General features: G+C 29.5%; 3 protein-coding genes across 10 annotated transcripts; 2 read left to right on the top strand and 1 right to left on the bottom strand.

The window, feature by feature from the left end:
• Positions 1-11: 11 nt before the first annotated feature.
• Positions 12-6,332, top strand: LOC126871362 (transmembrane protein 135-like). 6 transcript variants are annotated; one of them, XM_050630085.1, is made up of 10 exons: positions 2,340-2,488; positions 2,570-2,612; positions 2,902-3,032; positions 3,296-3,422; positions 3,556-3,710; positions 3,784-4,051; positions 4,144-4,311; positions 4,389-4,529; positions 4,612-4,778; positions 4,865-6,332. In XM_050630085.1, exons 3-10 carry the CDS (start codon positions 2,914-2,916, stop codon positions 4,977-4,979), a joined length of 1,260 nt encoding a protein of 419 aa, XP_050486042.1. In that variant the 5' UTR covers positions 2,340-2,488; positions 2,570-2,612; positions 2,902-2,913; the 3' UTR covers positions 4,980-6,332. The 6 variants fall into 6 exon arrangements, with proteins under 6 accessions (XP_050486043.1, XP_050486044.1, XP_050486042.1 ...); XM_050630086.1 differs by lacking the exons at positions 2,340-2,488; positions 2,570-2,612 and adding an exon at positions 12-156; XM_050630087.1 differs by lacking the exons at positions 2,340-2,488; positions 2,570-2,612 and adding an exon at positions 734-878.
• LOC126871351 (uncharacterized) lies at positions 6,026-8,906 on the bottom strand. Of its 3 annotated transcripts, XR_007691623.1 has the most exons (7): positions 8,758-8,906; positions 8,593-8,685; positions 8,193-8,526; positions 7,937-8,124; positions 6,873-7,864; positions 6,436-6,799; positions 6,026-6,332 (listed from the first exon to the last, which is right to left on the bottom strand). XR_007691623.1 is itself a non-coding variant. In XM_050630054.1 (6 exons), the coding sequence occupies exons 2-6, from the start codon at positions 8,602-8,604 to the stop codon at positions 6,516-6,518; spliced, it is 1,818 nt and encodes a 605-aa protein (XP_050486011.1). In that variant the 5' UTR covers positions 8,605-8,685; positions 8,758-8,906; the 3' UTR covers positions 6,026-6,515. The 3 variants fall into 3 exon arrangements, 2 of the variants coding, with proteins under 2 accessions (XP_050486011.1, XP_050486010.1); XM_050630054.1 differs by having other exon boundaries at positions 6,026-6,799; positions 8,193-8,534; XM_050630053.1 differs by having other exon boundaries at positions 6,026-6,799.
• Positions 8,898-10,227, top strand: LOC126871384 (haloacid dehalogenase-like hydrolase domain-containing protein 2). The gene is made up of 4 exons (XM_050630135.1): positions 8,898-9,046; positions 9,302-9,601; positions 9,691-9,901; positions 9,972-10,227. Exons 1-4 carry the CDS (start codon positions 8,952-8,954, stop codon positions 10,137-10,139), a joined length of 774 nt encoding a protein of 257 aa, XP_050486092.1. The 5' UTR covers positions 8,898-8,951; the 3' UTR covers positions 10,140-10,227.
• Positions 10,228-10,815: the final 588 nt, after the last annotated feature.

Genomic DNA, 10,815 nt, shown 5'->3' with positions numbered 1-10,815 from the left:
AGAAACTGAAATGCGACTAACAATTATTGTTCATCAGACACGGAAAACTACCTATTCGGTCGTGGCCAATCAGAATCCAAATATAATTGTGTCACCCCTTATCTGACAGTGTCTTTCCAACTCAAATGGATAGAACCTCGAATTATCTACAGTTAGGTATGGCGCCATCCTCACGTCAAAATTTGCTAAAAAATCTCTGGATTAATGAAATTTCTCTCCTAATGAATCTTACTGGCGTCAATTTCCGTATAAATTTTGTATTGAGATTTATTTTCAAATAATGTAACAATGACATTAAAATGCATATACATACATGTATAATAATTGATAATAATAATATATGTAGCTACATGTATATAAACGCGATTTATCAAATTGAGTTATCGCGAATTATCATTTTTAATGAGTCTAACAAAACCTAATTAATTGACGACGAGCTATCTTTTGGATTCCTTAAGTGTTATAAATATTGACGAAGCAAATATGTACTTACATGTATTGTACAACTGCGATTTACAAGTTAGAAAATCCTCTAAGCAGACATTCCACTGATGGCACATAGATGTCAGTGGCAACACGAATGCAATTTCGCGATCATGCGTGAATAGTCATGTCATAACGCAAAATCGATTTGTTATATAAAATAGACAAATATATGTGTTTAGAACACATTTTCTTGCCTAAACAGTAGTGTACAAGTGATTAGTAAAGTTTAATACTCTGTGGGTCACTTGTAATTGTCTGAAACTTGATCAACAATCTTATGTTTATTTTGCACTGTAACATTTTGTGGTTATGTTTGTATTTTTGTATGAAATTATCTATTATTTATCGAAATTTGACGTTAATCATTAGTAACCGACAGGACAATCTTATAAGTAGGTATAAAACATTCGAATCGAAAGGGGAACTTTCTTTAGTAAACTTTAAATGCAATACTACCTCGATGTCTGGAATTCTGCCTTACCCACTAACCACCACTATCCCCACAATTATTTTTTATATTTCTCCGTGAAAGAAACTGGCATATATTTCTTCCATTTTCTTTATACCAAATTTTGACATTCAATAATTTTTATAAATTATCGACTTTAGATTCTTAGCCGCCGAATATTATTCTCTCGCTGTCTCTCTATTCATTTCATGTAAAGGAAAAATTTTTGATACAAACTCTTCCTTAATAATTGCCTAAAAATTGCAACTGGCAGACAGTTAACAATACCACATTGTACTTATTCTAGTTTAAAGTAAATCGTTTCATAACAATTAAATTTCTAGTTCGATATTCTTTTTGTTTTTCATCAATTGTTTAAAAATTGTCGAGCAGAATAGTTCTTATAACCCTAATCTTATAGTTCTACATTTTAAACAAAAAAATGCCAAAATTTTCAAGATTTTAGACGATAAAATCTGCATATATCGATAGATATGTCATATTGAAATGTATCTTGTGTTTTAACAAAGTTGTAATATTTTCTGTAAGAAATTGTAAAAGTTATGCCTACTAATTTTTCCACAAAATTATTTCTTTGCATCGTGGCCTTGTACCATTCTACGTAGGTTTATGATAATTATGATCCGAAACTGTAGTTTAGAAAGTCATCGTACATTATGCAGTAACATAGTTTATTTTCAAAGTATGAATCTTAAAAAGTAATATTACGATTATCTTTTAAATTCCTCATATTAAATAAATTTTTATTATGTAAATTTTTTAAAGTCCTAATATCACTCGATAATGTATTTACCTCACATAGCTATAATGATCTTTTTATACGAAATTCTTGCATTAACGGTTATGTAACTGATCAATAAAAAGTCATAAGTAATTTTTTTCAATTAACATTTATAATTCAGTAAATAATTAGTTGACTCACAGTGACAGGTATAACCATTTAAAGTCGATCGCAGAGCGAGTTTCGACTTTACATTTTACACCATTGCAGTCCACTGGCTCAGTAGCTGACGAGCGGTCAACGAGTCCGCGCGCATTGAGTATTTCAGTGAGCGTTTCTCTTTGATCTACAAGACACGAGTAGTACTCTGTCTCTACGCTCGAAAACACATTTATCTAATCATCATTAAATATCTTTAACGGATAAATAGATCTCCTTCGCCAATTCGTAATTTGATCAACTTCTTTTCACGTTGCGTAATTATCATATCGTATAAAACCCAAAAGAATGAATTCATCAAACTGTTTGACGATATCAAAATAGCTGTTGTTGTACTGTGTGACAGAAGAAGTGTCATCTATAGCTTTCCTTTATGCGACGTTCCTTGTTCAAATCTTCGTTTTTTAACCAGTAATTGGACTTAGTGCGAAATTGTTAGTTATCAAAAAATGCCAGCACAACTGAGCAAATTCATCGACGTACAGTGTAAGGAATACTCGCATCATTGGACTAATTCCTGCGTGGCTGCAGCAGCCGGTCTTGGCATAGATGCTATCCCACAATGTCTAAAGTTATATGCTACCGTTTATATAGTATGTTTATCTATTCTTTTTTTTCATTTTTCCTAAATTGTTTGTTCCTTATCTTTGATATACTGATTACCCTTTATCTAGATATAAGACAGTTCTATCGTTACTTTTTTTGTGAAAAATAACGGTAAGTGTTATTTTAAAAAACACGTGCGTACGCTTACTGTAACAGAGCAATTCGTAATCCATGATAAAGAGTAATAAATAGAATTTCACTCTGCCTCTTATAAGACTTATTAACATATTTGCTTCGTCAACTGATAAATGATTGTCAATTTTCTACACTACGCAATTTTCTCTTTGCATTTAAAAAGATCCTTTGTAACTAATATTTGTATATTAATTATTCTAATTGAACGAACAAAATTATGAGAATCATCGACATTCAATCTCTACCTTGATCGATATATTTTTAGGCTGCACTTTTAATGAAAGGAAAGATACCATCTAAAGAAGATATTAAAAAAACGATATTGGGTCTTTTACAATCAACAGCTTTCCTCTCATGGAGCGGTTTCTCGTATTCCGCATTTATTTGCATTTTAAGGTTTGAATAAATTAATTTTTAATTTATAATTCATATTATATACATAAAAACGAACTTTGTACATGCTGAGGAAGAATGTCATATAAGAAAGAGACTTTGTTAAGTTTTAAAAATGAATAAATTGCAAGTAAAATTTGTCTAATTGATTTTATATAATTTGTTACTTTTTAAATTACTACTATAATTATGGCATTAATTTAATTTAACAATGCTTCTTAATTATGTAGCACATATTGTACTTATTTAAAAACTATACATTTCAGACGAATACTTGGAAACTTCAATTTTCTGACTGTATCATTTCTTCCATCCTTCTTATCTAGTCTAACAGCTATTGTTATTGAGAGACCATCAAGACGCCCTTTATTAAGTTTATATGTAGCTAATCTTGTGAGTGAATTAATTCTATGTTTCATCTTGTCAAGATAATATTATGTTTTTATAAAGATTTATACAAATCTATAAAAATCATAATTTTTAAACATAATTTTTATATATAATTAATTACAAAATCCTTTACTAGGCAACAGAAACATTATTTAGAATGGGCATAGCAAGAGGTCATTATACTCCTATCCCTCAAGGTGGAACTTATATTTTTGCTACAAGCATAACATTATTACTTTATTTTTATCGTTCTAGACCAAATAAAGAACCTTCCATGTATAGAATATTTAGGTACTTATTTATTAAGTACTTTTACTTGTGACAATTGCAAACAATTTTTACTTAACTAAGAAATTTTTATTAGAATTCTTGTTGGAAAATATGAGGAGTGTGGTTACCTTGTAGAAAAGAACAATTTGCATTGTGATACACAAATATGCTCTGCTGATGAAGGTAGTGCTAGTGGAAGTTCAATAGAAAAGCATGGTGTAAATAAAAAATCTCATAAAAAAAATCTTAATATATTTATGAAATCCCTTAAAATATATAGGAAAATTATAGAAAGATTAAAACTTCAAGGAAAACATAGTTCCTGCCCACATCCTTTTAGTTGTGCTCATTATATACTAAAGGTATATACATCCATTTGTATATAATGAATAAATATAAAAGATTAAATAAACATTGTGAAATATATAGTACTGATTGCCATTTTCATTTATAGGGTGGCATGGAAGTATTTAGTTATGCTCTAAGTGCTCAATTAGTGATTAACTTGTTCTTTGGCATGAAGAAATTACTTACGAAACCACCTTTGATAAAATCAATGATTTTCAAAAAGAACAATCTAAATTTGCCTATATTTTTAGGTGGTTTTGCAGGTCTTTATAGGGTATTATTATATTTTTATTATAAATAGTCATTCTAGTTTTATGTGCATCTTCATAACAATTTTCAAAACTATTTTAGCTAGTATCCTGTTTGTTGAGAAGATTCTTAGAAAAAGATTCTCCTTACCACGCAATTCCTGCTGGATTTATTGGTGGTTTAACATTTATGTTTTATAGTAATAATACAGTAGCTCTATATTTTATGTGGAAAGCATTGCAGGTATTTTTGTAAATATTTTCCTGATTTTACAATTTAGTATTTTTACTATATATTAAAATTTATACTTGCCTTTTTCATTTAGTTGTCATGGAATGATCTTGTGGAAAAAAATGTAGTACCTGAAATAAAGTGGTTTGTAATCTTTTTATACTGCTTTTGTACAGCAATACTCTTCCATGCAGCAATCCTTGAGCCACAACTCTTGAGGTCTTCTTATTGGAAATTTTTATATGCTGTATCTGGTGGAAGGTACTAAATATTATAATCTTTTTACCAATTCAAATTTTTAACATATATTATGTTATTATACCTTTTTTTCTTCTGTGTAATTTCAGAATAGCAGTAATGTCTCGAGTGTCATTAGACGCATTTGGTTTGGAATCAACTAAACATCTTGCAGATGTACTCAGAAAAACTAATACTACTGATAAGAAAACTTTTGCTTTTTAATTGAAAAAAAAAAAGAATGGGAAAAGAAGGAACTATATTGATCGTTGTTATTATTTAAGTAAAGTATCGGGGAACTAACGAGAGAATTCAAAATGTTTGTTTCTGCATAAAAAATATAAAAGAAGTCGCAAAAGTATGCACGCTGTTGGGTACACGTGCACTCAAGTAAAGGTCGTGGACACCCGAGCCCAAGAGACACCATGAAGTAAGGGGAATGCTTCTTACCTAAAAAAAGGGGGAACGGGGAACGTATACTGTGCGTCAGTACTGTTTGGATTGTTCAGTAGTTTGTAGAGATCTTTCTCCATTTCATTTTTGTATCGTTATGTGAAATTTCAGTTGACATCACATTATACACAAAATGTATATGTTAGTAAATATGATTCCGTTCCGTGAAAATATGTTGATATTTTTTTTATATTATCAACGCGTACAAGAGGACAGTCTTGTGCAAGAGGCTTCATCCATGAACTGTATTGCCGTAGGCGGAGTCAATTCTATTCCCCTTCCCTCATGGTACCCCTTAAATGTTAGAAATGATACTTTGGTATACGTGTACTTAATAAATATTCGTATCGACTTCTTTAAAACAGGAAACAGTAAAATGCTTTTATGCAAATACGTAACAGATATAATAGGCAATAATTTCATAAAAAATTGTGTTCCAAAAGTTAAGATTGAATATTTATTAGGTACGTTTGCACTTGTATAGTCCGTGGCGATATAGGAGTACCGTGAGGCAAGGGGAATGTCTTGACTCCGCCTACAGTGCACATATTCTCTCATCGATATGGAATGGGAAACGCTCCCCTGACCCCATAATACACCGAGAATATCCATCACTGTGCTCGAGTGCACGCGTACCGAACGAATACACATCCGATCTATATTTTGATGTGACATTACTGTCATTACCCGTTTCACATGTACGATTAATTTCAAGACATTTTGCATACCTCAAAAGTATGAAGAAAAAATGAATGAAAAAAAGTATGATGAAAAAATATATATTAATAAAATAGTTACCAAAGAAACAAACATACATATATAATAAACTTTTGTATTGCTAAAATTTTACAATATTCATGTACAACTCTAGAATTAGACTCATTAAATTATATTTAAAATGATTATTCGGTAATGTTATAAAAATTTACTATATCATAGATATTTGTTCATTCTTGTTCAATACATCTGTGATGTTAATATAGTTCGTTTAATTTAAAAATTTTGTACATTTATATAATATATGTCTATGTGTATAGGAAATGTAAAATTATTATTTTATGAACAAGCTGTTACAAAATAATGTAGATATTCTTCTAAGAATGTACAAAGATCTTTTTCATATACCTAAAATTACATACAACGTTTGTGATATCGAAATTATACAAATAATAAAAAAATTGTATATTGATCACTTTGATAGAAATGAGTAATTTATTTATTAATTTACAAAACAACATTGTTGAATTTCTTCCTTGAGAACATGCCAATATTGAATAAAATATTTGAAATATACAAGACTGCAATGTACTATTTTCGTTTTTTAACAGTTTCCAGTGCTTTATTCATTATAATATCTGCATTTCTTCGTTCCTGTTTTCGTTTTACACGTTTCTTTTGTCTCAAAACATTATTCCAATTAATTTGACCTTGCATTCTTAAGTTTTTCCTATCTATATTTCCAGGAACAATTTCAGATTCTAAAACTGAAACATCATATTTCTGTACTACGATATTGGGTGGGTTTATAAATTTCAGTGTATCATTTTGCCATGGAAGCAAACCAATTGGACATTCTGCCCAATTATAGGTCGCTGAAAGAAATTTTGGAGTTATTTTGTTAACGTTTTGGAAAATGAAAGTAGATACTTAACTTCATATACTTACCAACTGCAAAGTTCCAATTATTTCGAATTTCTTGACCAGCTAAAAATCGAGGTATTTTATCTACCACCTTATTTTGTTCTTTATTTATGTCTAGTAAACATTCACTATCTTTAAGATCATTTAGAGTAAAAATTTGTTCATATTCAGGAAAATTTGTATCATTCTTATCAAGTGGTACCATTGCATAAACATTCATTAAATTCAACAGTAACTGTTTGCTTTCATTATCTATTTTTGGATGTATTAATTCTAAGATAGGTACAATGAATTTAAGCGAAAATTCATTTATGTTTAATATAAGCTTTGAAATAAATTTCATATCAGTTAAGCATGGCAGTACTGTATCTGATAAATTAAACCATAATACGCATTTCAAGTGTGGATAAGTACGATCTGTCTCTTCTTTGACTTTAAGTTCAAAAACTTTTGGTGGTAAATTTTTTTGTATCTTTTCTAACTGATATTCTAAAACTCGAGATATGTCATGCGCGCTATCTAATTTCAAAAAACTATATGATATAGAACTTATCCATAAAGAAGCTAACAATTTCCTTTCTTTATTTACTTCTTCATTTTTTATTAATTCGAGTAATTTTATAATTAACACTTCCATTAGATCTTTTTCACACAATAGAAATATTATATCTTTCCAAAACTTTAACATGTCTAATGGCAAAACATCTTTCTCCAATTTATTTTCAATACTCTCACTTTGAGTAAAAATTGATAACATGTTTTTGCTTGGTAAAAATACTTCTGAACTGAGCAATGTATTACAAACTATATCCTTTTTATCCGGTATAGACTTTTTACTAAGATATCTAGATATTTCAGATAAAAGAACAATTCTTGCAGTTTCTAATGTGTACTTTTTATCATTTTTTATATCATCACTGGCAGCCTCTATGTAGTTATCTTTATTATTTTCCATATTTTCACTATTTTTTTGTAATAAAGAGATAGCATATGAACGCAGATCTTGTAATGTTTCCCTACCAATAAAATCAATTTATTGATATAAATTCTGTATTATTGTAATCAAAATAATTAAAGGTTATACATACTTCAATTGAGGGTCTGGAACATTTGATACTAGATGATAGCCAACATGAATATACAAACTTACAGAAGTCCAGAGTTCAATTAAATCATCAAAATCCTGTACTTCTTCAGTCTTTTGGACTTCTTTCATAGATTCTTCGCTAATCAAACATTCTTCCATTCTTTTAGCTTCAGCTGCCCAATATTCTTCCTTTAAATATATCATGTAAGAAACATCTTTTTCCTTTAATATTATAGTTGATATAGAAATATACATACATGTAACCATGCTAGTAATATATTTACAGCTATTCTCAATACACCAATGGATGGAACTTCATAACCATGAGCAGTATCATGTCTTAAATTCACTATCCACTCTGGAATATTAAGATGCTTTGCTATTTGAAATAAGGATGTTTGTTTCATGTGTCCTATGTTAGATATATGATTTAAAATTCTCATTATTGTAGTTGAATACATCAGACATAAGTCATTTTCATAGGTAATTGGCAACTCGCCATTGTTAATTTTAGGAGTCCATTCACGGTCTCTAACACACACTTGCATAATTGAAAGAGTACAATCAATGCCTATTGGCAATTTTGGTATCCTAAAATACTATTAATTAATACCACTTATACCATAATATTTTATTAAACGTTTGATATTTGATTACCTTGCTTGCCATGCAAGTAGCATTTCATAACCTTCAGTCTGTTCATTGATATCATTGGAATATATTTGCTTGTGCACTTGGTGCCATTCTGCGCTGTAGAATGTAAATGTAATCTTTAATCAAATATCTTAGGATATAAAACTCCTCAGTAATTCTAATACTTACAGAGAAAACCATGGTACTTGTTTTACATCTTCCTGTCTCATGGAGAGCGCCATAGCTGACCACGTGTGATGCCAAACTTTAAGTCGTTATCATAAAGACGAATGAACGTGCTTTAACATGTATATATATGTTTATGTGTATTATACTTGTAGCTGTGAGTAAACGTCGGATAAGTCATTGAAATTTTATAAAATATGGCGAAACAAATAAAAATGATACTAATAGATCTCAGTGGAACACTGCATATCGATAATTCAGCAATTCCAGGTGCCGTGGAAGCTCTAAACAGGTGGTTTTTTATTGAATTTATGACAATTATTCATGATTATTAGTAAATATTATGGCGTACCTTACGTCTTATGTTGCATCGATTTTACCTACTGTCGTCTTTTAAATTGAATACATTGACTTTACTATTAATACCAAATAATATTTTAACAAATAAAGTACAATTTAATGAAAATTATACTTTGTAATTTTCGGTCTTTTATTTCATAATTTTTGTTTAAATGTTAAATAAATTATTTTATTGCTTTCAATATAGACTTCGAAACGCAGGTATACCGCTTAAATTCGTCACAAATACAACGAAAGAATCCGGCAATTGTTTATATGGTCGATTGACAAAACTCGGTTTTGATATTAAGAAGGAAGAAATTTTCAGTTCTTTAGCTGCAGCGAGGAAATTGATTATTTCGCGGAAATTAAATCCAATGTTATTTATTGATCCTGCTGCTAATGAAGATTTCGATGATTTAATAAGAAATGACGATAAAAAAGATGCTGTAGTAATAGGATTGGCTCCAGATAAGTTCAATTATGAAAAATTGACCAAAGCATTCAGGTATACCTTGACTATTTTACACGATGAAAATTCATGTACAAAACTTTTATTTTTGTTTGTTATTGGGAACAAATTGTTTATAATTTCAGATTACTATTAGATGGCGCATCGCTCATAGCCATTCATAAAGGGCGGTATTATAAAAGGTCAGATGGTTTAGCTCTGGGACCAGGCGCATTTATCGCTGGTTTAGAATATTCCGCTGATATCAAGGCAGAAATTATCGGAAAACCAGCTGCAGAATTCTTCAAAGCTGCTTTGGAAGATATACCTCCAGAAGAAGCGATTATGATTGGCGATGTAAAACTATTTTACATAATGTTTAATTACTGTTTTAATTTTCAGTTTTTTATTTTTTAATTCTTTTCAGGACGTTAAAGATGACGTAGCTGGTGCACAAGCTATCGGTATCAGAGGACTTTTGGTACAAACTGGAAAGTATCGAGATGGAGATGAAAATACAATTACACCACCACCTACAAAAGTATGCAGTTCTTTTGTCCAAGCTGTAGAATTTATTCTTAAAAAAGAAATTTAAGTAGTATGATTTTGCAACAGTAAAAGAATATTATGTATATGTATATTTATATATGTTATTCTGTATTAAATTAGATATTTTATTTCAATATTAATAATTCTGTAATGGGATGTGTACATAATCTAGATTAGATTCACAATATAGTTTCAAAATATAAAGAGACTATAATTATAAAGAAACCGACATAGTACTTTCTATAATGTGAAATATTACATTACCAAATTTTCTTTGTTCTAACAGTAATAAAAAGTATTACAGATTTCTTTCGACGTATCTATCGATTAATAGTTGAGGATAGATAACTTTATAAATATTGAACGAATATCGCCTCATCGCACAGTAGAATGTAGAAAATTGTAGAAAATTTCATCTGCCATCATATATTAATGAATTCTGTTTATAAATTAGGATGAATCAACATTTCTTTCAAATTTGATAATAGAATTTTCTAGATGCGAGACGATATTTCTTAGGTTCTTATATCGTTCTAAAAACAAGAAAAATAATCGTTGTAATTATGAGTTTTTACGAATATACATAATCTTAGATAATAAATATTAGAACTATCATACTTAATAAGTTATTGTTAAAAGCAGTTGTACAGAAAAAATCTTAGTCATTTTTAAAAGAAATGGGTGCACTGCAAGAGGTTTTGTTTAGTATAAAATTTGGCACC

Source organism: Bombus huntii, chromosome 11 (assembly GCF_024542735.1).
Source record: "Bombus huntii isolate Logan2020A chromosome 11, iyBomHunt1.1, whole genome shotgun sequence".
NCBI lineage: Eukaryota > Metazoa > Arthropoda > Insecta > Hymenoptera > Apidae > Bombus > Bombus huntii.
Note: the sequence above shows the minus strand (reverse complement) of the source record. Positions and strands in the feature narration are given on the sequence as shown.